This window comes from Sclerotinia sclerotiorum, genomic scaffold, assembly GCF_000146945.2.
Source record: "Sclerotinia sclerotiorum 1980 UF-70 scaffold_1 genomic scaffold, whole genome shotgun sequence".
Taxonomy (NCBI): domain Eukaryota; kingdom Fungi; phylum Ascomycota; class Leotiomycetes; order Helotiales; family Sclerotiniaceae; genus Sclerotinia; species Sclerotinia sclerotiorum.
Window position 1 is genome coordinate 1,752,928 of NW_001820835.1, and position 25,722 is coordinate 1,778,649.

Consider the following 25,722-nt stretch of genomic DNA (forward strand, 5'->3'; position numbering starts at 1 on the left):
GATGCAGGTGCTGATGATGCCCGATACCGAAGAGAAGGAGGCTCTGGAGACGGATACACCGATTTCAAGTCCTCATCGATCAGCGCAACCGAAGAGACGAAAAGTTTCAAGTGATGATGATGAATCGTTGAAGAAAAAGGCAACGGAGATAGATGATGAGGATGAAGGAAATATCGTGCCAGTGGCGAACCCAAGGAGACCGAGAGTTAGAGCGGGCTTTATTATGGATAGTAGTGATGATGAATGATTGGGTTAGGTTACATGGATTGTTTTGTGGATTACTGGATACCATCGGCGTTGTGATTTGGGTATTGCATTATTGGGCATTATGATATGAGTGTAGATAGGTACTTTTGGTTATGAAGAGTTTTGTAATGAATGCATATGGTCTATTCTTTTAAAAGGGAGTCGAGCTGAATATGAAAATGGTATATTTGGAATAGTGCGCTTGTCCAAACTGAGAAAGATGCTAGGTAGAGCATCCTCAGGATTTTGCTTGAACATGTTTTAACGCAACCGTGACATCAGTAAATCATCAGTTCATCCCTTCAAAATAAATCATCGGGGGAAGTTTCATTCTGAATTATATTCCCATTATGCAGCTGACAACTACCCACTCCCCCTCTCCTCCAAAAGAAAATGGAAATACATCAATACGCACCGCAACTTTCCCATCTTGTCATCTGATCTCTCTCTAAAGCCAGTCAAGGTTGTGAAGCGCGAGAGCTTTGTGTAGATTCGGACTTTCTTCATCAAATGATATCTTGTTTGTGAGAGAGTGGCTCTCAGATGTTTTTATTCAATATGTTGCTAACCTTAGCTACTACTTCATCTGTATGCCGCGTGAAAATAAAGGTCAGACATATAGATGTAAAGTCAATATACAATTGCCTTGTTTGGATCAAGATGGAGAAGTTTATCTCAATCCCCTACGCACCAGTTATTCATCACCGTGGCGTGTGCTGTGGCGAGAATATGAAATCTCGATATTGCTTGAACAAATATCGCCTGTTCTTACTTGGATCGTCATCATCTGCCCCTCCTCTTTGCTTTTTCCCTACATACAATTTTCCACATATAAGACGAAATCTTGCGAATACCTTCATCAATCTCGGAAAACTAATGATGCTTAGATAAGGTAGATACGAGAGAGAAAAAGAAACAATGGCATGACGTCGCCATTATCTAGGCTAGAGACTAAATTGATACAGAACGATAAGATAGATATCCTCCCCACAAGTAAAAAGGAATAGAAATTTATTTCAAGGATCAAAAAGTAGCGATAAAAATCTCGAAACTTGGAGATTATAATGTTGATAATGTATGTATACGAGCCGAATTTGGAGAAGAAACACGAATGCGAAACTATTCGAGTAGAGTTTGCGAGATAAAACTTCTCAGCAGACGATGCTGGTTCATTTGAGGCATAGTTTGTTTTGCGGGGGAGAGAAAATTATCGTTTGTCTCAAAGTGGGTATGGAAGTAACCTTTAGTTAGGTATCAAAGCGCTGAAATCTTATAACGGTTTATTAAAGAGTGAGGAATTAGTCTGAGGTGATATGAGTAACGAAAAGTCGAGGCTTTTTTGGGGGGGTTGAAAATGGCCAGAACTATTAGTAATTCTAGACACCAAATCTTCAAATGCAACATAATATAGTGATTAACAGCATGCTAATCTCTCTCTTCTTTTGACAGCAATCCAATCCCCACATGTTCATGTAAGATTACTACTGCACAGACCGTTACAATATACGTTTGATGTTTTAGATTTTGTATCGCTAAACTATCAAGTAGACAGCCGAGAAACGCGGATCCTTTAACGTTTTATTGGGGCTGTGCGGTAAAATATTGTCCGTGACGTAAAATTTTAGATGTTGCGTCATTTGCTAGGCGCTTTTGATGTAAGGTACCTACTCAAAAATTCATTTATCGGTAAGCTAATCACAATACATGGGGTTTCTAGCCTAGTTGGTTTTGCTTTTGGGAGTTAATTGATTACCCCTTGTGTTGTCCGGGATTTCCACAAATCATAGGAAATAATTAAGGATGAAGATCAAAAGTAGAAAAGCTTGCGAAAAGCCCCCCTTCATTTACTTTCTGCGAGACGACGTCTGATGAGAAGGATGTTTTAGATTTCATTTAAGCCCTATGCATTAGATCCTTAGGGTTGCATTATCTTCATTAGCTTGGTTGCTTCTTTTCCTTGATACAACAGCACGGGCCATCTATTGTCTCTCGTCTGCCATTTCATGAGTCTAGAGTCAAACACTTTCCATAATCAAGGTTAGCACCATAAATCCAATTGAAGGTAAGGGAAAACACCCGTTGCCGGTACAACTTGTAACGAATAAGATTATAAAAGATCGTCCCAATGTCACAATCCGTGTCTTAGCCCAACATTTTGAAAATCCCCGGCACTCCATCGACCCCAGTTTCTCTTATCCGGGGAATGTTCCGATGCAACACTCCGCGCTTTTTTTTCGTTTGCTGATACTAAAAGGAGAAGGTGGTCTGGGCGTTGTGATATCTCTCATAATCAAAAACATCAAGATGCATCCACATACCAAGGTCATCATCAAGACATTCTCAACATATCGTGCTAGAAGTTGATGGTAATCGCCGTTTGATTCCATCAAAAAAAAAAAAAAAAAGAATTTTGGACATCCGTGCTCATGGTCCGTGGTTTGAGCACTAGGAAAATTCATTGGCCCGCTCGACATGTGGACTCGGGGTTTGCCATCAGGTTAATCTGAAAACTACCAATGTTATCGAGCATTAATCGATAAAAGCCCGAGAGTTCGGGACGCAACATGAGGTCTAGCAATACATCTAGTGGCTTGCAGTGTCTGAGCAACATTTGTCCTAGACTGCAGCTTGCGGCAGAACCTCAGACCCTTCAAAGTTATATCATATGAAAGCTACCGTTCTACTCTCAAAATTTTTCACAAGTCTAACTCAAGACGCTCGATCTGAAGTTCTGGTATTGTTGGCTCATCTTCTGATCGTTTCTTTGTAATTATATACATCATTTCCTGTCCTTCGATGTTGCCTTCTTAATGCCGTCTACGTTTCGAGATGCAGCTTCCATCTCCTGAGATTATTGCCACTTGGCCAGTACCAAACTATGTCGACCCAAAAATGCGTGGAAATGGAGTTCTAGTCGTCAATGCGATATTATTTCCTTTGGCTCTATTCATAATACTCATTCGGCTCTACACACGACTTCGGATATCGAAAAGTTTTGGATTAGATGACTGGCTCATTATTGCAGCGATGCTCCCTTCGACAGCATTTGCTGTCCTTGCGGTTCTTGCAGAGGAAGTATTCAAGTTCAATCGACATGTATGGGATGTCCCATTGTCTCAAGTCAAATTTGGGCTGCAATATGTCCTGATTACACAAGTCATTTTTACACTTGGACAAACCTTGACAAAGTGTTCTATGCTCGCATTGTTATATAGAATTTTGTCAAAAGGGAAACGGTTCAAGATCATCACTATCGCAGCTACGGTCATAATTGCTGTCCAAGGAACAATTTTCATCATCGTTGTTATTTTCCAATGTCGGTTAGTCAACTAATATGTGTATATTGTTCTTCAACATGCTTATTGATTAAACAGACCAGTCTCTCATTATTGGCTTATAACATTCGCTCCTCAACCGGAATGCATCAATCAAAAAGTTCATGTCACGTTTGCTGGATGCTTCAACACTTTAACTGATTTTTTTGTGGTTATATTTCCTATCCCGAAAATGCTTAAATTACAGATTTCTCGACGACAACGCCTCATCGTCATATTTCTTTTTGCCGCAGGATTTCTTGTTTGTATAGCTGGAACCGTGAGAACTTATTACACCTATGTAGAATTGACTTCTACGGATGTAACGTGGGATGATTATTATGTCTGGATCAGTAGTTCTGTTGAACTTTATGTTGGCATAGTATGCACCTCCCTCTTCTTCTATCCCCTTTTGCACCACCCTGTGCCATGTATTGGAGATATCAGCTACAGTACTAACACATTCCAGATCGGTGCCTCTGTGCCCGCCATTAAACCATTCTTCAAACGCTACATACCCTTCCTCCTTGGACAAACTTCCAATTCCAGCCACAACAATCATTATATCATCTCCTCTTCTGACAAAGGACCATTCTCAGGATCCAACACCAACAGCACAACCCGAACCTCGCGCATATCACGAACATTTTCCCAAGTCGACATTGAGATGGGACATACCCAAGACCGAGAATTGAGAACAAATAGACATTCGATAAATCTAGATGCCATTGAAGAGGTACGCGGAAGCGATACCAGTCTTTCAAGTTTTGTACATACGGGACTAAAGAGCAACAGCGAAAGAAAGAGTAATGAATACAAGGGCGCCGATATTGTGGCGAATCGTGACATAGGGTCAAGAAGCGAGGAGACATTTGATTATCCGAGAACTTTTACGAGAAGTTCTACGAGGAATTCTAGGGATGTTCTAATTGATGGGTTGGATATGGGTATGGTAGTGCCTCCTCAAACTTATCTTTCGCGGTCTTCTCGATGACTATTAGCCTAGATGGCGTGGTTAAAGGGCTTGGGATATATTTTTATACATACAGGTTTCTGGGTTAGTTGGGGAGTTTACAGGTCTTCATCGGGACTTGGGAGTTGTGTATTTCTTGAGGTTAGTAAGGGTAGGCGTTGAAGAAGCGTTCTGGAAATGCACATATAAGATTCTATGATATGATATATGAAGTCGAGCTCGAGCTCGAGCTTGAGCTTGAGTAAGGTGTTTAGGCGTTGATATGTTAATAAATTAATTATAAAATTTTAAACTAAGATAGGTAATTACATGTTATTATTAAAGCAAAGTGGACTAGAGTATTATATTTTAATTAATTAAAAAGATTTTATTCTTCTCTAGGTAGGTGTGGGATGAATGGATAATAAATGACTTTGTTAAAGTGAATGGTTCCTGCGTAGCACGTGCACAGGGCACTAGTCCTATTAGGACTAGATTGAGAAGCTCTCTTACAGAGAGCTTCGCACTTCCGTAGAACTTAGAAGAGAGATTTACCTACTAGACCAATATTACCTCAGTTCTGCCCTATCAGCTTCCCACTATTCCCTGTGTGAGGTCATTCCTTTTAACAGACTTTATGGTTTTAATTGAACGAGTTAGACTTACTTTGGTGATCTTCTGGTAGAATTCTAAATGTAATAGATACTCGTATAGCTAGTAAGTATATGACTCCTTCAACAATATTATTTTTGATTAAAAAAGTATAATATTGTAAATTAAATTGTGTATGTAGATGGATATAAATGAGTATTCTGTTTACATTTTCTTAGTATTTTCTAAGAATTCTTAAAAATAAAATAGAGCATAAAGAGAGTTGTAAATTTCATTAGCCAAATTAAAGTTTTTCCCCGCAAATTCAGGCCTGTTTAGGAAGAAGTCATATACTTTCTAGCAGCACGAGTAAACAGACTATAGGACGTCAGATTTCAGTAATGATAAGGCGCTGACCATAGCGTACTCAGCGTGGCCCGTGCGTTTAGTTGGCAGGTCGATTGTTTTAAACTTTAATAATTATTTATTTACATCAATGAAAACCAACTTTATTCTTTCCCCGATAAAAGGCTACGAGTAAAAGTCCAATTCCTTTCAAGGGCCGTTCTACTCTTTCTACATAAAGAAAATCCAGTCAATCCTTCAATTCTAAACAAAAGGCTTGCTACATCTTTCAAGTCTGGTTGACTTCTGCCGGGTTGCCTCAAATACAATCGATACACCAATGCAATTAGTAGTTATTGATTTCGGTAATATTCTCCAGAACTTCTGTTGTAGGCGTTTCCATTTATGTGCTTTTAAGATGTCCCCAGTCTTTGAAATAACATTGAAAATTCATCTCCATAGTGGTATAGCCGCATATAAATAACTGCTCTATGGGTACCATTCATTCCCATCGTGGAGAGTCTGACGATCCCATCGTTGACAACCACTACATGCCCAAAGCCAATCGTTCCAATCCACACAAGCGTGTATTTTCAGAACAGCATTCTGTTCCTCTTCAAACATCATCACAACATTCGTCGAAAAGGCAGAGGCTGAACACATCAGAAATACCACCAGCATTTTGGGACAATCTGTCACAGATTTGGTTAACTGGGAATGCGTTGAAAGAATTGGATCGAAGGAACAGTTCGCTCTTGTCAAGCCATCGGCCAGTCACTCGAAAATTTGTTGCCAAGTTGAGAGAAGAGGGAGACTTGGAGCCCGCCGTCGACTTTCTCGTTAAATCTTCTGCGAGGCGGTTAGAAAAGATAAAGCTCTTTGCTCGACACGGTGGCCCTAATTTAGCGGATCTCAGAGGAGTAAGTATCACCAGATATCCACCAGAGCATAAAGCTAAACATTTTACTTCTAGTACCAAAAATCTGCCAGTCCTCTTGCTAGCGACCAGCTCAAGACGCGACCATGAAAGTAAAGCCTCTTACGGACCCCGACGCTACTACTGGCGTTACCACAACTACTAAGAACACTTCTGTCTACTCCCGCAATTTCCAACAGAACCTTGTTGATAATGGTGTATTTCCAATCTTCTACGAGGACCCCGATGGCACAAGCACAATGGCTCCAAATAACTTGGAAGAGATTGAACGTAGACTGGCACAGCTTCACCATTCTCTTTCACCGTCAAGATATACGGCAGAAATGCAAAAAAAAAGTTCATTCGAGTGGATGCAAACGCTGCTAAAGAGGACCAAGTAATGAGATTAGTGATTTCACTGATTGAAGGCGAGATTACAGATGTAAGATGCGTATCAGGAAAAACTCCATTCAAAAACCTGCAGTACCTGACGGATGGGTCACTTGTTCCTGGCAATCCGGACATCTACTATGGAGCACGTCCAGAACAACTCAAGCGACAAGTACGCGTTGATCTCGGTGAATACATCGCCCCCACAACTCAAGACGACCTTCCCATTGTGCCGAACTTCTTTCTGAAAGTAAAGAGGCCTGATGGATCTCTAGCGGTAGGAGTACGACAAGCATGCTATGATTGTGCATTTGGTGCGATAGGCATGCTTCACTTGCAGTCATATATGCAAGATAAGGTCTATGACAATAATGCATATACTATTACGTCAACTTATCATCATGGTGGCACGCTACAGATGTATGCCAGCCATCCTATACAGAGTGATGGCCCTTCGAGTCGTACCGAGTATATCATGACTAAAATTGGTTCTTGGTCTCTAACGGGGACTCCTGAGCAGCACCTGCAAGGAGTCGCTGCATTCCGAAATGCCGTCGATTGGGCAAAGGAGCAAAGAGACAAGATGATCGAGAATGCAAACCATAGAGTCAATGAAGCAGACGCTACTAATCAAAATCCTTCAGCTTTGGCCTCCAGCTTAACGACTGAAACCCCCAGTATCGAAGCCGCATTTTCAATACATTCTGAATCGCAGTCTCAAACGTCTGTCACCACGCAGAATGAAACTTCCACAAGCGAAACCACATATCATAAGTTGGGGATGCCAAACAATATGTCTACGAGAGATTGAATCCATCGACAAACGCTCTTCAGAAGTGTCAGAGCCCCATCCTCGAAAATGTCGTCTCCAAGGAAGGCAGGAATCAGCTAACGGGGCTGCTGACCATCTTGACAAGTAGTGCGCCTCAGTCGTCGTGGCTAGCGTATGATTGTTTCCTACAGCATTTTGTTTAGAAACAAGACACGATGCTAGATAGCCTTGCAGAAATCAAGGAACAAACACCGGGCTGCAGGTTGTTGGCAATAATACGCGGCAGAATCTTGGTTTCTCGAGATCGTGATGAGAAATTTTTATAGAACGATACAGAATGAAATATTTGAAGCCAATTTTGGGGTTCATTGGATGTTACCAAAAAGGATGTCAAGTTTGGTGAACTTTCTTGGTCGTTAGTGTATTTCATGAATTTGGGTCATGTCTTCATTTTCCTCCATACAATGACAGTAAATGACTATCACAATTTCCATACTCTTATAAGATTAAGATTAGATATGCACCCGTAAGTTTCATCTCATGTTTAATGTATACGGATGAGATGGTAGTGATTGCATATATTCATGCTTCAGTCTTATGACCCTTCTTATTCTGTTTCTCATTTTCCTCCTCTGAATCCCCATCCATGCCTCCGCTCCTCAAAACCCCAGGTCCGAAATTCCCGTCGCCTCTAGATTTGATTATTTATTAGTGATAGTTCCCTCGAAAACACAACTATCACATAGAGTCAAAGCAAAAGCAAAAGCGAAAGAGGAAGAAACCCAAAAAAAAAAAAAGAATAAAAAAAGAACCAAAAACTCAAGGAAAAAAACTCACGTCCCCACCCCCTGCAAATCCAAACTCCAAACCACAGTTCCCCCCATACAAAGCCCATCCGCAAACTTCCTCTTCAACCCCCACGTCTCAAAATCATCAAACCCCATCCACTGCCTCCCCCCACCAAAAACAATCTGTTTAACCGCCTCATCGCCCTCCTGCCCCGCCGCCTCACCACCCACCCACGAAACCCCCAGTCCCTCCCTCAAAACCAACACCTCTATCTCGCGCATACTCAAAATGCCCATCTGAGTCGTACACGGACCGGGAATACTCGGCCCCGTATACGCACATCCCTGTTCGTGACACCCGGGATTCGACAGCGTGTAGCCGCGACCATAGGCAGCGAGTCCGAGGTTGAGTTTGGAGGGGTCGACGCCGGCGAACCATAGGGGTGAGAGTACGCTGTTTATGTCGAGGAGGGAGGTTTGTGGTCGGATGTAGGCGCCCAGAGAGGGGTTGGTGGATTCCCATGGTCCGTGGAGGTCGTAGGACATGAAGTTGAAGAAGGTGGTGTAGGGTTCGAGGTTTATGGGGTCGAAGAATTGGAGGGCGGAGATGTCGGGGGGTCTGGTTTTGTTAGTTTAGTTTAGTTTAGGGTTTCCTTGCATTCTCGAGGGAAAAGGGAAAAAGAGAATATAAAAGAGGGAAAACAAACAAAACCACACTAATCCCCCAATTCTTCTCTGGAAAATTCTCATTAAAACTCTCCCTCATCTCTCTAACCAACGCCACAAACCCATCCCGATCATCCAAACTACCAGGAAACTCCCAATCTAAATCCACACCCTGAAAACCAAACGAACTAAGCCAGCCCTCTACACTCCCAATAAACACAGCCCTACTCCCCACACTCTTCACCATCTGACTCCAAACCTGCGACAAACCACTCGATCCGCCCCCTCCAATCGCCATATAAGTCGCCAGCGTCGTAGAAGCTAACAAGGTAAATGGATGCATGAGAGGGACGGCTGTGGTATCAAAAGGTACCACGTGGAATGTATTGGGGGAGATGGACATGAAGGCGAATATGAGATGCGTGAGACCCTGTGTGTTGATTAGAGGGATGGGGAGAGCATTGCAGGAACGCGTCGCGCTGTTGATTTGCCAGTAGGCTACTTTGCGGCCGTTGGTGGCGGTTGTGCTGCCGCTTCCGCAGTTGGGGTAGTTTATTACGCCGCAGGCGCCGTAGCCTGTTTGGCAGGGTGTGTTGCCGTTGACGGGGTCGGCGTTGATGCAATAGGCGGATGTGGTCTGTGGATTGCTGGTTAGTTGGAGTGTGGGGGGAAAATATTCAATGGTGCAGTAAAGTTTGGTGTGCAGATCATAGGATGCTGGAATACGTACACCGCAGTATCCGTTACCGCTACAGCAGGTATTCAAAGGACATATTTGATTTCCCTGTGGAGCATTTCTTCCACATTGCGGTACATCGCGACGATATGGGAAGTGATTCGAAGTGGAAGTTTTCGTACAATTTGCAGATTCGAAGTCACATTTTCCTAGCCTTTTGACACTGAGATTAGCATCATACCACAAGCATATAGGATGAGCTTTTTTCTTCAATGTGATAGATCTTGGCAAGAGACAATGTTGAGAGAATATAAAAGACACACTCACTGTCAAACGATTAGAGCATGTTTGAGTGATATACAATCAGTAACCTAGGACATAAAATCAGAAGAACTTGCCGAATCACAACAATTGGCATCGGGAACCAGATTTCGATCTAGAAGCACCGGTCCAGCATCACAAGTCCTCAAACAAAACAAACCAATTAAGAAGGATACCCAAAGAAGCATTATATCAGAAATGAATATGTTTATCACTCACATTGAAATGAACGATCAAGGAAAGGTAATTAATTATATCTTCAATCAAATACTGTGTATAAGAGGAACAAATACTCCGGTATATATGCATCTGATAGCTTTTTTGAGTTTGAAATATTGAGCAGGTGAGCGGGAAATAGGCTATCCGCAGCCATACCATTGAGAAAACGATAAGAAGAGTCTGGAGGTTGATGTCTCTGTCCGGTAATTGAATTCACTAGTCATTCAGTAGGGGAATTCCTGGATATCAGGGAGTACTGCAACATGCGGAGCCGAGACATTTCAACGACTTTGCGTAACATGAAATCCCAAGAAGAGGGTATGAAAGGACTTTAAACAATGAGGATGGAAACATGTGAAATTTTGTACAACCACTTGTAATCCGAGGTATCGATCGAAAGAACACCAATTTCCCATCTGCCATGGGGTTTGGTCATTTTGGTAGGACGCCTTGCTAGCTTCTAGAACTTTCTACTCTTAACCAGACCAGTCTTAATACCAGTCTTTCCACCACCGTAACCCACCCTTCTCTTCCCCGCCCCTTGTACACAGCCCGCATACTACTCAACTTCTTCTTCTTCTCATCGTACTTCATCCTCTTCTTTACTCTGGGGTTTCTGACCTCCTTCTTCCTCTTTGGCGCTAATCCCTTGTTCTTCTCAATAACATATCCAATAGCTCTCTTCCCGTCTTCATCATTCTCCACCTCAACCACTCTCGCCAATTTTCCTGCTTTCTTTGCTTCTGCAATTGCTGCGTACTTGGCGTCTTTTTCATCCTTGCGTTTCTTCGATGTTTGTGCGACCATATCATAATACTCGTCTCCATCATCTCGAACCTCGTCAGCAACAGCCGCTTGCTCGTCATCATCGCTATCTCCACCGAGAGCCGTGCCCCTTCCATATTCATCCAATTTCTTTCCCCGCTTCTCAGCCTCAAGGTTGAGTCGTGCCTGACGATCTCGAAGCCTTTCTCTGTAAGGTAGATCCTCGTCACCACCAGCTCCTCTTCCAGCATCAGCTCTTCTGTTTGCTTTCTGGGCAATTTGAGATGTGTAAAATTTGAGTGACTTCTTTCTCTTAGCCTTTTCTTCCGCAGCCTTGGCATCCATAGATTCTTCTTCACCAAAATCAGAATCGTCATCTGCCTCGACAAGAGCTTTCGATGCCTTCCTCGATTTCTTCGATTTCGAGACAAGATCATCAAGATCTGCCAAGTCAGCCTCCGCTTCCTGAATTTGTTTACTACGTTTTGCAGCGGCCCTTTCAGCTGCAGCAATGCGAGCCAACTCTTTCCTAGACTTCTTGGTTGGTCGGATTGTCTCCGTCTCCTCTTCTGCCGTGATTGTGTTCTCTAGATCCTCCATTGAATCGTCTTCCGAGCTAGCCTCCTCCTCTGCAGCTTCGATTGATTTGACCTTGGACCATAACTCCCGACATTGCAGTAAGCTGTCCATAACAGCGTGATCTCTCAACTCTAGTGGATCAATAGTCTTCCCCTGTACTTTACCATCCTTCACCGGAGAGGTTAATATCGCAAAGTACATGCTTAAAGCAGCCATGTAAGCTGCCAAAGTCCTGGCCTTCACAACTGGAATAGGCATTGCTTCAATTGCATCCTCAGACATTCCATCTACTTCCTTCTGTAAATCTTGTAGGACAGGCTGTAGTGCTACGAATTCGTTCGCCAGAAACTCGAATTCCGGATATCTCGTTTGTAGTATCCTTAACCTTTCTTCCGGGCTCATATCTTCGGTGATCTCCACATCCTTCAGAACCTCTGTTACCACATCCCCCTCTTCATCATCACCTCCCTCGCCCAGCCATTCATTCTCATCGAACCCAAAATCAGCCTCCGACATTTTCTGTAGTTTCTTTTGTTGTAATCGTTTAGCCTCTGTCTCTTCCTCCAGCGCATCGGCTTCAGTCTCAATATTATCCGCATCGTAGTAGTCGCGCTTCGACGATCCCCAACCCTCAGCATCTGCGTCTTCTTCTTCTGCGCCCTCATCGTCAGATAATTGTGCTTTAGATTTGTTCTTCGATTTTGGCGCTTCAATTTCTTCTTCCGCCTCGGAGCTCTCTTCCGAGTATCCTAAGATTTCTTCGTCCGATTGTTCAATTAATTCATCTGTAAAAGTCATCAGTCATTGTGAGTTTCAAAGTTCCAATGCTCTGACCTTCATCTCTTGATTTTCTTTGGCGTTTTGCATGGGGTTCCTCGTCCAACATAACTTTATCTCTGTTGATATGAAATTCATCCTCCGAGTCCGCGATATCTTCATATGTTGTGAAGGCCACTTTCCCTTTCGACTTGTCAAAATCCTGTGTGCCATTCTTCGCACTGGGTGCAGAGGCCTTTCTCTTTTTGCCAGCCATTGTTAGAAGTTGACTTGTATTACTGCGCAAATTGCGTGGAGTCCTCTTTCTCTCCTCGTTCAAGAATCCGATATCGAAAAATAATTTTCTCATTATCTTAGCGTTGCGCTAATCCCTGCCAGCGGAGATAAGAGAACCGTAAATACACGTGATTTATTCCCCTTTTCTTCCAATCTTGATCTTACATTTCATACTTCTTTTTGTAGCGTAGTGCAGTACCCTTACATTGCTATTAACATTTGACTATATTTGATTCTTCTCTTATGTTTCATAAGTATTGTAATATTCATGCATTATCCACCCAACAAATATGCTCCTCGCAAACCTAAATGCTCCCGATTCATAGATTTCCCAAATATCCCTTCCATTTCCACTTTCCCACTTTCCCAAAGCCATGCAAGATTCGATATCTAAAATCCCATTCCATCCCCCAGATCATCCCCTCCAAAAGCATCCAGCAAGTCACCGCCATGGCCACTTCCACCCATCATCATTAACTCCTCACCACCAGCACCCATGTCATCGATATTTAGATTTGTTTGATCGGCTGGCCCTAGTCCAGCATCTCCCATCACAGCATCTCCCATCACAGCATCTCCCATAACTTCATTCAGAGCATTTAGGCCATCCTCATGTGGTAATAATTGTTGTTGGATAGCCGATTGTGCTTCCACCCTTCTGTATAATCTAATCACAGTTTCCGCATGAAAGGTATCAGTCTTGTGGACTTTCGGCATGTTTTCTGCTTCTGCCTTCAAAGCCTCCTTTAACGTTAACCGACGCTGGAGCGGATGTGGTGTGTTGCCACTCAAAATGTCCATCCCTCGGCCAGAGTCAAAGCTCGTAGGATCTGGAGCGCAGACTAACGAAGTAGCGATGTCAAGTGCCACGCTTCCATTTCCAGCTTCAGTCTGTGCCTTCACTTCATCGATAATGATATTTAGTAGCCGCTTTGCACCGAGCATTTTCAATCCACTAAGAATCTGTCGATGTGTATAAGATGCCGGCATAATATGCATGCCAGGATTACGGGCCCATTGAAGGCCCCATTGAACAAGAATAGCAATTGTGTGTTTTATACTAGCACTCATTCCACCTCCAGGTGTCGCTGTCCACGATTCTAGTTCGCTGTGCTTACTAGCACCTCTACGTTCCCAACCTATATTCGACTCCAATGCCTTCGATATTGGTTCGATATCTTGGCGTTGGGGTTCAGCTCGTTGGAGCCATCGAAGACTTTGTTCCAGATTTTTGGCTACGATTTTGAGGATTGAGTTGAGCAGATGAGACGCTTCCATATTGTTCGATATGGACGGAGGATTTTTGATCAGAGCTGACAGGATCTGAAGAATATAAGTGGCCTGGTGACGTGCCTCCCACAAGTGAGCCGAAAGCCATGTAATGCCAGGAATTAGCGAAGGGAGTAGAAATGGTTCAACCATAAATTCCAGGCCGCCTTTCAAACCCTCTTCCGAAAGAGTATCTGTGCTGAGTGCAAGAACAATATGGTGAAACAAAGTTGGCACCAACAGGTAGAACTCTTGTGGCGGACAGGAGGACATTAACTCATCACCAAGTCCACCACCCTCTGGCTCAAATAGCCCCCTAATCCATCCATCCAAATGATTTTGATCTTGTTGTGATAATGGATCGAAAGCTCGACTCAGATGACCCTGAACAAGTAGCTTTGCTACGAATGACTCAGCCGGGTTTTTGATACCCAAATCAACAGTTGAAAGATTGTAACGGTGTGTAAATGATATAACAAGAAGTAATATCGATCCAAACTCCTCATAAACAGGTTGATATTCCCCCTGGTCTTCGTCATAACGCCAGTTGTCAAGCAGCTCGCAGATCGGCTGCAAAAACGAGGTAGGCTTGTTGAAAAGAAGCATTATATCCAAAGACGATGGGTTCCGTGCCAATTGACTGCACAAGCTCTTCAAGGTCATTGTCTCCTTATTTCCACACATGTGTTTTATAACCTACCATTGGTCAGTTATGGTTACGGTGAGATAGTCGATGCACATACCTCTGCGATTGCTTGGCTGACTGCACCAGCATTTCCATCCATATTTTCTAGTTCGGAAATCAACCCTTCAACACGTTCTGAGTCAGATAAACACTGCTGAACAAGATCCTGCTTAGAATATCTGCCCCCGGCAGGTAAACTCTGCATAGGTATATCACCGAGTAATGTTTCGATGCTTGATTCTGGAATTAAGCCATGTAAACAGCAAGCGAAACAGAAGTCTTGCCTAACAGAATCCGAGAACATGTCGTTATTGCTCGACTCCGCAAACAGAGTAGAAAGTGTGGGAAATGCATTAGTATCAACATGACTCAAAGCTTCCGTGACACAAAACTCTGAAGTTAGAGGAGGGAAGAATGACGCTGCGAGTGTGGAAATGAGTAGAGGAACTTTATTGATCAAAAACGATCGTAGTATAGTTGTCGTTTGCTGCCTCTCATTTCGAAAGGTTGCGTTGGCCAAAACATCAAATGATGCAAGTATAAGATCTACTGTCGTCGATTGGACATCACCCTTAGAATGTTAAGTAAAGATTTCGCAAGAGAAAGGAGCTGTCCTTACCTGATATCTATTGTGTAGATAGGCAAAAATTACATTGTCATCAATGAGGGGTCTGCTAACCAGCTGCAATGGTTAGCACAAACGAGTCATTTTCGCGATGACTATGGTTGAACTTACGAGAGAATTCAAATAGATGTAGAGACCAGCTCGGGAGTTGACAGCTGGCAAATCAGCAATCACGATGTTATCAATATTCATCCCCATTGTGGAATCTAAAATGTCGTTTATCTCAGCATTGGCAGCTTGCTCTTTCTTGTTGACAGGTAGAATCGTAATTAGAGTTTGTGTGCGAAAAGCATCTAACCGCTGTGCATTCTGCGGGGAGCTCTGAAGTAGCAGAGGAACAAACCCAGCCATAGCTTTTCCGAGTTCGATACCCGTCCCTGTTGATTAATGTTAGCATGTAGCGGTAGCATTTAGACATTAGAATAATGCAGGAGGACCTTTTGGATAGCGACCATTTTCTAAAACTTTCAGAATCTTTGCATTCCCAACCACGGCAACCATTAGAGTTCCCAAAGCCATGCCAACCATCCCAATCTCCTCGACATGCGCCTCGACGTCCAAAATTTCGTGCGCTCCACCCCTCATCCCAACAGCAACCATATCCATCCATTGAATTGATACCACCAATAAATCAACGGCTTCTTGAACATTCTTAGGCCTTGCACCAGTAGAAACTGTCTTCGCAAGTCGGTAGAGCATCATCTCCTCGGCAGAATATGAGTTCTTCCACCTCTTATTCCCCTCCTTCACCCTTTTAGCCTTATTCGCGTCATTATTGGCTCCGTTCTGCATGTTTCCATCTTGCCTATAGTTCCAAAGCGAAGAATATTTTAGCAAAGTTCGTAGAACCCCGGCGCAATCAATTAACCCTTCAGCTAGCAATATTTGTACATAACGTAATATTCGTGGGTCGACACTTATATCATTGTAATCATCGGGCCGTAGAAATATTTCGCATATATATGGAGATGGTAACGGGCTTCCGGAGGACAGTATACGAATGTACTCTGTGAAAGGTTCAAAATCGAGCCTCGAGGCAAGGCTATTATTCAGTAACTTCTGCCAGTTTGCGATGGCAGCCTGCGCAGCCATTTTTAAGTCGTACAAGTAAATACAAACACAGATCAGTAAGCCACGATTACACCTCTCATACACAATTGAAAGTGTCAGAAATAAGTTGAGGAATTAAGAAAGAAGAAGATGGTTAAGAATACAATTATGTTGAACAGTAAGGAACAATGTGCGTGAGTGAATCCAGAAATAAAGTGTCAGTCCAGATGTGAATGGATTACCGATAATGCATGGAGTTGCGGGGACCAATTAGCGAGCCATACTCTATTAGCCTTGTATTTTAGTGTGCCATAAAGTTCAGCCTCGACCTACCTTGTACTCGGTACAATTTTGGCCTCCACATGTTGGATTTCAAAGTAGAATGAGCAGAAGTAGAATCAGCAGAATCATCATAAAGTAATACCTCATAATTTTATATTAGCGGCATGATTGCTCCCAAGTATCTGGAATCCTGTTGTACAGAACAGTAGAGAACGACCTGCGACGAAGTCCGATGACAATGTCACAAACCTCATATTCCTACCAAAATCCCAAATGTCTATAACTCCTATTGCCAGCGTAGTACCTTGTATATCCGCCTCCATACTCCAGCAAGAACAGACACAAAAACCTAGACTTTAATAATATCTGTGTTGTAGTCCTCAATCATCTAAATCCCTCTCCCTCTTTATCCGTGGCGAGTTGTAGTGCGGCGTGCTTGAACGTGGAGGCTGTAATAGACCTTGCGGGGTTCTGGGACCGATCACCCAATCCTGCATGGCCATCCAACTGCTCCAGGCCTCATCTGCATGGGAGAGTTCTAGCTCCTCAATTTGCGGAAGAGGGATCATGTAAGGCGTTGACTGTTCTGCAGCTGCGGAATCATCATAGTATTTTTTTACGTCGAGCCATTCCTTACTTTTCGATGCGAAAAGATAATTGCGTCGCTCCATTTCATGTATTGTTCCTATGCCTTGACGCCAGTCTGCCCCGAACCACATTCCCAAAATTGGACCATCATCATGACCGGTGACTATCAATCGTTTTATATATGGAATTAGAGAAATGGGTTGCGGATAACCTGGAACAGGGTGGCGTTCTTCCTCTGCACGATCCGTGAGATTCGCCACGGACCACGCAGCCGAAGCTCGATTGACTGGGTATGGCTGCCTTTGGTACGGAAGTTGTATGTTTATAAAGGCTGCCACGGCTTGAACGTAAAAGTCATGTTGAGCTTCGTCTAGAAAGTACTGATGGCACTTTAAGTAATGTCGATACCAATTAAGCGTGTCAAAACCGGCTTCTTGTTCCTGGCCTTCGTTTGCGATTCCGCCGGAAGGATTGCCGTAATTTGACCCTTGCTGGTATTGTTGTTGAGGATTTCGAAGGTTAGGGTTTGATGGCCCAGCTTGGGAATGATACGCCATTGCCTTTCTATCATGAAGACGATCTGTATTAGCAAGCGTAGGGACAGTGTCAAGAAAGTGCAATGAGAGATGTATCTACTAAACGCAGGCTCGAATCATAAAAGATTACGAAACTCGTTGTACACGAGAATTTCCCGTTGTTAATAAAATCAGCGCAAATGAGTATGGACTGACAAGCTTAAGAAGGTTCCGAATCACCGTCACATATAAAACAACGACTCGGCCGAGAAGGAATATTTTTTGTTATGAATTAGTCGGTGATGCTGAAATCAAACAAGTTGTCTTTCGTGTCGAGGGGCTCATAGTATCCCAGAAAGACCGGTTCCGGGAAAGCGCGTACAGTAGAGAGTACTTATACTTTTCATGACGGAGCAGGAGAGGAAGGAGGGGACTGTGAGTACAATAAATACAATGGTTGCATCAAGACGTAATAAGTGGAGGTGTGAAGAGATCCAAGCTATTTCGTCAGTTGAAACCATGGAAATGATCTTAAAAAGGAATAAAACCAAGCAAATGGTGATAAGGTTATTAGAAAATGAAATATTAGAAAATGAAGGGTCTTGTGAAATTGCTCAGTAGGCCGGAAGTAGCCTCGCGGATACATTACATGGCAAGCACAATAAATACATGATGAGTGCATTTTCAATGTTCCAGCGCGTTCACACGATGGATTCCAGGGTATTCCAGGGTATTCCAGGGTGGTCCCCAGGGTTCATTGGAGGGGTATACAGATATGTTATCGGATATCCAGACATTCGCATATTCAGGGTCTATTTTACGCCGGGAGGGTGACTTGGGCTGGCATATTATTATAGTGGGAAATTATATTTGTTCCATCTAGATGGGTGGACGGGTGGGTTTGGGTGGATGAATGGATGGATGGATGGATGGCTTAGGCTTAGGTTGGCAACTAGATTAGAGATGATTAGAACGAACATGAGGAGGAAATGCACCTACTACTTAGCACATATAGTAGTGTTCTTTAGTACATAATTAGTGGTTTCTACTAAGGGAGAGCTCTCATCGTATATCGGCTCCACCTGAGACCTTTTTCTGATTCTGAACATCAAGAGGTGCACCACACCACATTATCACCACCATACTATCACCACCAAATCATACCATTGTACCGCATGGATAGATAGTTTTACTTTCATTGATCGTTTAATACTACATAGTATCTATATCTATGTCTTCATCTAATTTATTCTAGCGCTTTCAATTTACCTTGATCACACCTAGCTCCCATCCCGGATAACCCAAATACTCCATAAACAAAACGAGGGGTTCCTTGACTAGGTGGTCTGTCAATATTTTTTCAGGGACCATGACATAAGGTTTGCACTAGATGGACACTCCATGAACAGTGCACATTACTGACCTTTCCACAGATCACGGATTAATTACAGATTACCACTGATTACCACTGGCTACCCGTTCTACTACTCCGTACGTACATAAAGTTAATGTTTTACCACCAATCGAAGAAAATGAGAACCGAGAAAGGTTGCAAAACCACCAGCCTGCCTGCATCTTTGACGAAAACCAGTGTCGAGACCGTTCGAGACAGTTTCGCGCTGCAGTCCTCTCATCCCTCAACTTGTCTAGACGCTATTCAACGTAAAAGGACCATCCAATATACACCTCGACCAGGATAAGGAATTTCTCTTGTTAGGGATCATTCAACAGGCGCTTATTCCAACCTACTTTACACCTTTCGTACTAACATCCAGTCCTATCAGCGGTGGAAATATTCTGCTTCTAGAGCTTTCAGACACACCATCTTACCTTCTGCGCCTGGTTGAATGCCCTACCCCCTTTAATCCACTGGAAGATGTTTTTCAGTATCATCTCATCTCATCCGTCAAGTCATCTCTCAGAGTTTCTTACTACTTATTCCTACTTCAATCGCTCAGTTTAGTAGTGCTTCCGAAACTCATTTGGATCACTACATATTTGACTCGATGGTTACCAAGACTCTGGTTTGGGTATCCATATCCTTTCTCTCTAGTGTAGTACTATAATTGCTTTCGTCTGCATTAACCCGTGGCACTTCCTTTACGCGACCCAATGGTGATTGGTTCATTGGGCGTTAGCGTTGGGACGGCTTAAGTTTCGGGGGGGAAAAAAACATCTTCGTCCGTACATTTGATCATCTATCTCTAGGGGCGGTCAGTTGAGTACACATGTGTCGTGCAGATACTTTTGACTTGTGCCACGACTGCGAGGCTGGCATATTCGGCGTTGTCAATAGCTGAAATCTCTCAAATTCGAGGGTTTCTACTTCTTATCGCTTCCATTAAAAATGTATATCATGGGGAGGGCTGCATTGCTTGTGGACGGAAGCGAAGGTCCCCAATAGTGTTCACCGTTTACGCAGGGCATTCTTATCTATCATTTTTTCAATCGATGAAAGAACAAGCCTTCAATAAGTCAACAAGTGTCTGCATGATAGGATTTTTTGCTGTTCGGGCTGCACCCGAATGAAGTATTGACACATATATTCGGCTCGCACCGGAAGATGTACTTGATTCGGTTCTAGTTCTGGATCTAGAACTACCTCGCCGTGGACAGAAATATACATCTTTGCCCCCAAAAAACCAGTTTTAAAGGCAAGACAAATGATACTTATTCGACGTGCACGAGTGTGGCTTTTATTATGTTCTTCTGTCCTTCACCAGAGACCATCCCCCATCCAACTTCAATGACATTTGAACAGACAAGAAGAGATGCGGCGCCCCAATTTGGCAAAAGGGCGATGATCTGTGCCGATTGAAGATATCCAAATTAAATGGTCCGACTCGGGATCTGCGGCCGTTCGGAAGTACCGTTGTATGGCTGTCGATCACAGATTAAGCAAGCTCACCGATCGTCATCCGTACATTTTGAAGAGATCTGATAGCACTTTATCTGCGTACTACGTGAGAAGTTATGCTTATTTTGACAGCAAGGTCATTGTTTCATGGTCCCTTACCAACCCATGGATATATGAATCAATCACCACTTTAGAAAATTCTACTCGAAAGTTTCTTTGCCGGGTATTGATTTTTCTTTTGTTTTCCAAGCCTCAGCCTTAAACATACGCGTCATTGTGGTGGCGATTTTCCCAGCTAAGTATATGTGCGGCCAGAATGAGGAATAATAATTTGTCCCACCAGAACACAGGGTTGCACGTCTTTCATTATAAATCCGAATTATTCCAGTGTTCTGGTATTCAGTTGTACTAGATTAAGTTACAAGCCATATCTACCACGAGATCTGGCAGGCGAGATGTGGAACTCGTACAAAGAGTTGATTCTGCATATGTAGTAGCTTATCACTTTCGCCTTGTCATGTTCAAGAGTGTCAGGAGTCACACATATATCACGAAGATCTTCGGAACTTTTCTTTTCCCGCTTCCTATCGAGATTAATGCTCTTCACATCCATAGATTGAAAGGAGTCCTTGGCCGAGTGACTGTTCTGCAGGTGCAATGCATTGCTGGCCGAGATGTTTTAGGGTTGTAGTTGAAACCTTTACCTATACCATTGAACATATGAGCTTCGTCCAAGGGAAAGGATCGCGGCATGCGAGACTTGGAGTTTCGGCTATTAATTGCCTAATTTCTTGATGCCTTTATATCCGAAAAGTGCCCTTCTTAATCTCCTAGCCATCTCAGGTCCGAACGGAAAGTATTCTTTCGGCAAACCATAAGCTTGAACTATCATATACGTTCTGTCTATCCCATGATGAACATTTCAGCACCGGGTAAAGTGCTAATTCCTTCCACTCGTACAGACAAAATACCCTATCATTGCGAAAAAGCCGACCATCTTTCGGGATTCCCTTGAGATTGTACTTTCCAGAACCACAATCCTCAATCTCTAGCCTCCTACGCGTAGCGTAATAAGAGATATATTCTTCGTTAAGCAACCTTCACAGGGTAACGTATCATTTAGCATATAGACCACGATAATTTAACCCTTCTGACCTGCACAATTATATCGATAGTCGTAAACAAGTCGATTTAGGTCTAATCGGTCGATTCTAGAATATATTGCTCATTTTGATGTAGGTATATCTTCTGATACGAAAAGATAGGATTAGGATTCCCGTACTATCTAGTTTGGAAATAAGAATACAAATCTTGATATTGGTGAGATATCTAGGGATAGATGGAATGAAGAACTCCGAGTATTGAATAGTCGGCATTAGCAGATTGGATTAGATTGTTAAGCCTCCGATGATGGATGTCAATATTTATGCGTTTATTTTATGGTTCATTGTTCTTTGTTTTAACTGAGTTGATTATTATGAATAGTTTCATAATATAATGATGGTTTTGATATATAAATTCAATCTTTTTAAATCAAGCGGGAAGTAAGATTACATTAGCGAGTTGAGAACCTTGAACTAGATTTTTGAATCTAATCGTTTGACTGTATGTCTTGCTGTTGAGTAGGATGGATACATGTATAAGTGAATAGATACTAATAATCTTATTCACATTCTACACAGTTTGTTTACGGTATATATATTAGTAATATTATAAACAAAGCCACGAGCAAATTAAGTGATACTGTAGATAGATATGCAGCTGTACTTACTTACCTTGCTGCGGATATAAATCTATGGTACGGTTCATATTCTCTACGCTTAGTAATTTGGTATGTATATGTAGCGATTGCATATTGTAAGATTATTTATACAGCTATTTTATCTAGGGTAGAATATCGTATAGATTGGGTTTTGTATATTTAAGTTTCTTGTGTTCTGATGCTTCGATATAATTACACATAGAAACTTTTCTCAAAACGAATCAAATCAAAATAAAATAAAACAAAATATCTGTCAATTTACACAACACATCAATCAATCTCATCAAAAATGCTACCAAATATCTCCCAAAATATCCTCCTCAAGGTTTTTCACCCTAAGGTATCTAATAAGTCTGCTACTTCTGCAGGTTCACCAAATTCAGCAGGTCCGGCAAATCCAGCAAATTCAGTAGCTATGGAACTTCAATCAAAATGTACACAGCACAGTTCGAAAGCTGGATATACATGCGCTGCTAAACTACAAGGACCAAGGGGGATTCATCTGCTGCTAAGTAGGAAGGTTGGTGGATGGTGGGTGGTGTGTGGTTTGTGGGAGGGGAGGATTGTGGGGTGGGCAAGGGGAGGAAAGGGAGGAAGGGAGGAAGAGGGAGGGAGGGAGGTAGATATCGATGTTAGGAGTTTGGTTTTTTTTTTTTTTTTTCTGATTCTGGGTGCTGATGAGTGGGTGGGTAGGGGATGGGTGGACCGGAATAGATTAGTGATAGGGGTAGGGATGCGGTGCCACCTCTGTATTAAGAAGGGCGGGTAGCGGGTACGGGTACGGGTATGGGGATGCATATACATATACATATACCACTTCTGTATCAAGAAAGAAGGACAGGTTGTGATTTACAGGCTATGCGTCACGCGTTCTAAATAAGCATATACTTCGCCCCCTGAGAATTCCATCCGAGGTAGTGTTGATCTTGACATACATGTTTGGCTTTTGGCTAAGTATTACTCATAATTATAACTACGATTCAGAACCGCAGTGGTGATATTTTCTTAGTGTTACTTAGAAATTGGTGAGTTATATTTATTTCTTCTTTAATCTTTTTCAATCTGGACTTGGGAGGGCTTGTAGAGACCTTTTTTGAGATTGGGGATTTGATATAATTGATTGTAGGATTAATATCTTACAATTATACTTCTATGGTTTTTAAGGTGATTGATGGTTTTGTGATATAGTGCATGGGCATTAATGGTGGGGATTTTTATGTTTATGATTTTGTTTTTTGTGGGGATTTTGGATGGATTAGTATGAGTGTGATGTTGTTAGATGGTTCATGATGGTGGTTTTATATCGGGTGATGATGAGTGGATTGTTGTGGTTTCGGGACTGCACATAGTATTACTTTTAAAAAAATTAGATGAATAATATCGATATTTTGTACAATATATGAGTATTATGCGGAATTTTATAGCTAATATATCCAAACTAACAAGTATAAGGTTAGATAAGATAGGATAACCCACTCAAAACCACAAACCTAATCGCCGTAAAGTCTACGTCTACGTCTACATATAGTGTAAAAGAGACAGGTCGAGATATGTGCATCCCGATAGTATACTGTGAGGGGGAATGGGATGTAAAGGCTGATTAGACTACATTTTAACGCTTCACTTATAGAAATGATGGGTTTCATAATGGGTCTAGGTTGAGGTTATATGAGTATGCAAAAATATATGTGTAAAAAGATTGATTGTTGTAAAAGAGGAGATGAAAACCTCTTTTCTATCTAATTATAAGAGGTTATGTAATTGGATAGTTGGAAACTACGTACATGGGCTTACAATTCCAACTTTCTCAAGACAGCAGACGTTATTTACAATCCATTAAATTTTCGTAATGATATGAACCTCGCATTTGAAAATTATCCCTCACAAGCGCATACAATCTTTGCTCAAAGGCTCTCCTATCCGTGCTTAATGACAGTCCCTGTTAAAAATGCAAGGTAATTAGAAAGCAAAAATGATTCATTTCGATAGTTTTCCTATTACCTAGCTCCAGGAAAACATCTCATTAAATCAAGAAATTTGAATAATTAATTTTCTGACGTCAAGTGAAGTAAAGTGAATACATACGAGCTTTCTAAGCAATGAATGGTAAATCTTCTTCATCTGTTGGGTAATAAGAGTACTCGCGGAGGTGGCTGAGTGCTAGACTTGGGTATCTTATATTAAATATTTTGAAATTTGAACATTATTCAGCATAGAATATTCAGTATCCAACTAAATATAAGTAGATATAATTATACCGTCTTATTTTTTTAGTCTAGACAAGGTGAGGTTTAGCCGAGGGGGTAATTCTGATATGAAGACTCATTAGAAAATATACAATATTATTTAAGTAAACAACTTATGAGCATAGTGCCAGTTACCAGCTTATTTCTTTTTAAAAAAAAAGGACATGACCAATGACCATCCTTTCATTTATGTATATACAATCTAGCTTGGAAAGATTTTTTTAACTGCAACTTTGAGCGACGCATGGATCTGGATTAGGCGCAGTACAATAGTGGTATTATAAAGATAATTAATTGTCTCGCGTATTTTTCATCACCAGCAAACACCATCAAAAATGGCTGAAAGCAACAACTTTTTCTAATGCAAAGTAAGATTATTGAAGAAGCATCTGGTAAAGCCGGAAGAGAACTGCGCGCATTGAGAAGCGTGGAAGCTGAACATCTGGACATTGCGAGGTGGATATACATACTATCTAATCGACGAATACACTCAATAGGTCAAAGAAGGAAGAATTACAAATTGCAGGAGACCCATGTCGACCAAAGAACAATCCATTAGAATTCTCCCATCAAAAAAGCTGGTCACATTAGTCTCAAAGACAAAAATACATTCTGTCTCTAAACCCAGTTTTCTCCAAGCTACTAGACCGGAAGCTAGAGAGGGCTTTTTCAAAGTTATTGTCTCAAAGATCGATTCCTCCTTCGCCACAAATGCCATATAGTGATTCACTCAAGCACAAGTCTCACATTCTCCAACCACAAATACTCGTTGATTTTTGCTTTGTTGAATATTTTGAAAAAAATGATGTTATAATATCATAACGTCTTTTCCTTGAAGAGTTTCTTCGCTCCTAACACTCCTTGGGCAACGATCCCCATAGCATCTTTCATCAATGTGAAGCTTCTGACTCTGGAACTTCTTTCTATTAAGCGAGCGAGCTACCCGAGGAAAGATGAATACAGAAGAACCCCGTTATACTGGACATGAAAAATTAGGCATATTTTCTCCGGTATATATAGGTTTTCGGTATATTGAGGTTCAGGTACTAAAACAACGACAAATTTTGTATAGTAAATTAGTTTCGAATTTAGATTTGTTATCATTGTAGATTTATTATGTGATCAATTTATTAAAATTTTCAAGGTAAAGATATAATAAAGGTTAATTTATATTTATCAAAAGTGTTATATCAATAAATAATACTTGGATATATCGGAATTATAAGATTATTGTTCGGTATAAGCAAAAT

At 41.9% G+C, this 25,722-nt stretch overlaps 10 protein-coding genes across 10 annotated transcripts in view; 4 read left to right on the forward strand and 6 right to left on the reverse strand.

Moving 5' to 3' along the window:
* Nucleotides 1-247, forward strand: part of SS1G_00673 (hypothetical protein) — a gene marked incomplete at both ends in the record, with an annotated part of 3,607 nt that extends 3,360 nt beyond the window's left edge. Inside the window, one exon of the mRNA XM_001598534.1 lies at nt 33-247. Coding sequence (XP_001598584.1) covers nt 33-247 — 215 coding nt within the window. The remainder of the gene's footprint in view (nt 1-32) is intronic.
* A 2,999-nt stretch (nt 248-3,246) lies between these two features.
* SS1G_00674 (hypothetical protein) lies at nt 3,247-3,342 on the reverse strand (the record flags this gene model as incomplete). The annotated part of the gene is made up of 1 exon (XM_001598535.1): nt 3,247-3,342. One exon carries the CDS (start codon nt 3,340-3,342, stop codon nt 3,247-3,249), a length of 96 nt encoding a protein of 31 aa, XP_001598585.1.
* A 420-nt stretch (nt 3,343-3,762) lies between these two features.
* On the reverse strand, nt 3,763-4,122 carry SS1G_00675 (hypothetical protein; the record flags this gene model as incomplete). The annotated part of the gene is made up of 2 exons (XM_001598536.1): nt 3,763-3,982; nt 4,079-4,122. 2 exons carry the CDS (start codon nt 4,120-4,122, stop codon nt 3,763-3,765), a joined length of 264 nt encoding a protein of 87 aa, XP_001598586.1.
* Nucleotides 4,123-6,471: 2,349 nt separating this feature from the next.
* On the forward strand, nt 6,472-7,565 carry SS1G_00676 (hypothetical protein; the record flags this gene model as incomplete). The annotated part of the gene is made up of 2 exons (XM_001598537.1): nt 6,472-6,580; nt 6,805-7,565. The coding sequence occupies 2 exons, from the start codon at nt 6,472-6,474 to the stop codon at nt 7,563-7,565; spliced, it is 870 nt and encodes a 289-aa protein (XP_001598587.1).
* A 543-nt stretch (nt 7,566-8,108) lies between these two features.
* Nucleotides 8,109-10,165, reverse strand: SS1G_00677 (hypothetical protein; the record flags this gene model as incomplete). The annotated part of the gene is made up of 5 exons (XM_001598538.1): nt 8,109-8,217; nt 8,364-8,933; nt 9,022-9,617; nt 9,711-9,865; nt 10,138-10,165. The coding sequence occupies 5 exons, from the start codon at nt 10,163-10,165 to the stop codon at nt 8,109-8,111; spliced, it is 1,458 nt and encodes a 485-aa protein (XP_001598588.1).
* Nucleotides 10,166-10,649: 484 nt separating this feature from the next.
* Nucleotides 10,650-12,573, reverse strand: SS1G_00678 (hypothetical protein; the record flags this gene model as incomplete). The annotated part of the gene is made up of 2 exons (XM_001598539.1): nt 10,650-12,325; nt 12,375-12,573. The coding sequence occupies 2 exons, from the start codon at nt 12,571-12,573 to the stop codon at nt 10,650-10,652; spliced, it is 1,875 nt and encodes a 624-aa protein (XP_001598589.1).
* Nucleotides 12,574-12,983: 410 nt separating this feature from the next.
* SS1G_00679 (hypothetical protein) lies at nt 12,984-16,264 on the reverse strand (the record flags this gene model as incomplete). The annotated part of the gene is made up of 6 exons (XM_001598540.1): nt 12,984-14,558; nt 14,606-14,701; nt 15,284-15,549; nt 15,625-15,646; nt 15,698-15,977; nt 16,179-16,264. 6 exons carry the CDS (start codon nt 16,262-16,264, stop codon nt 12,984-12,986), a joined length of 2,325 nt encoding a protein of 774 aa, XP_001598590.1.
* A 620-nt stretch (nt 16,265-16,884) lies between these two features.
* On the reverse strand, nt 16,885-17,649 carry SS1G_00680 (hypothetical protein; the record flags this gene model as incomplete). Its single annotated transcript, XM_001598541.1, has 1 exon — nt 16,885-17,649. One exon carries the CDS (start codon nt 17,647-17,649, stop codon nt 16,885-16,887), a length of 765 nt encoding a protein of 254 aa, XP_001598591.1.
* A 666-nt stretch (nt 17,650-18,315) lies between these two features.
* SS1G_00681 (predicted protein) lies at nt 18,316-19,454 on the forward strand (the record flags this gene model as incomplete). The annotated part of the gene is made up of 3 exons (XM_001598542.1): nt 18,316-18,437; nt 19,041-19,098; nt 19,392-19,454. 3 exons carry the CDS (start codon nt 18,316-18,318, stop codon nt 19,452-19,454), a joined length of 243 nt encoding a protein of 80 aa, XP_001598592.1.
* A 3,061-nt stretch (nt 19,455-22,515) lies between these two features.
* On the forward strand, nt 22,516-22,940 carry SS1G_00682 (predicted protein; the record flags this gene model as incomplete). Its single annotated transcript, XM_001598543.1, has 2 exons — nt 22,516-22,845; nt 22,920-22,940. The coding sequence occupies 2 exons, from the start codon at nt 22,516-22,518 to the stop codon at nt 22,938-22,940; spliced, it is 351 nt and encodes a 116-aa protein (XP_001598593.1).
* Nucleotides 22,941-25,722: the final 2,782 nt, after the last annotated feature.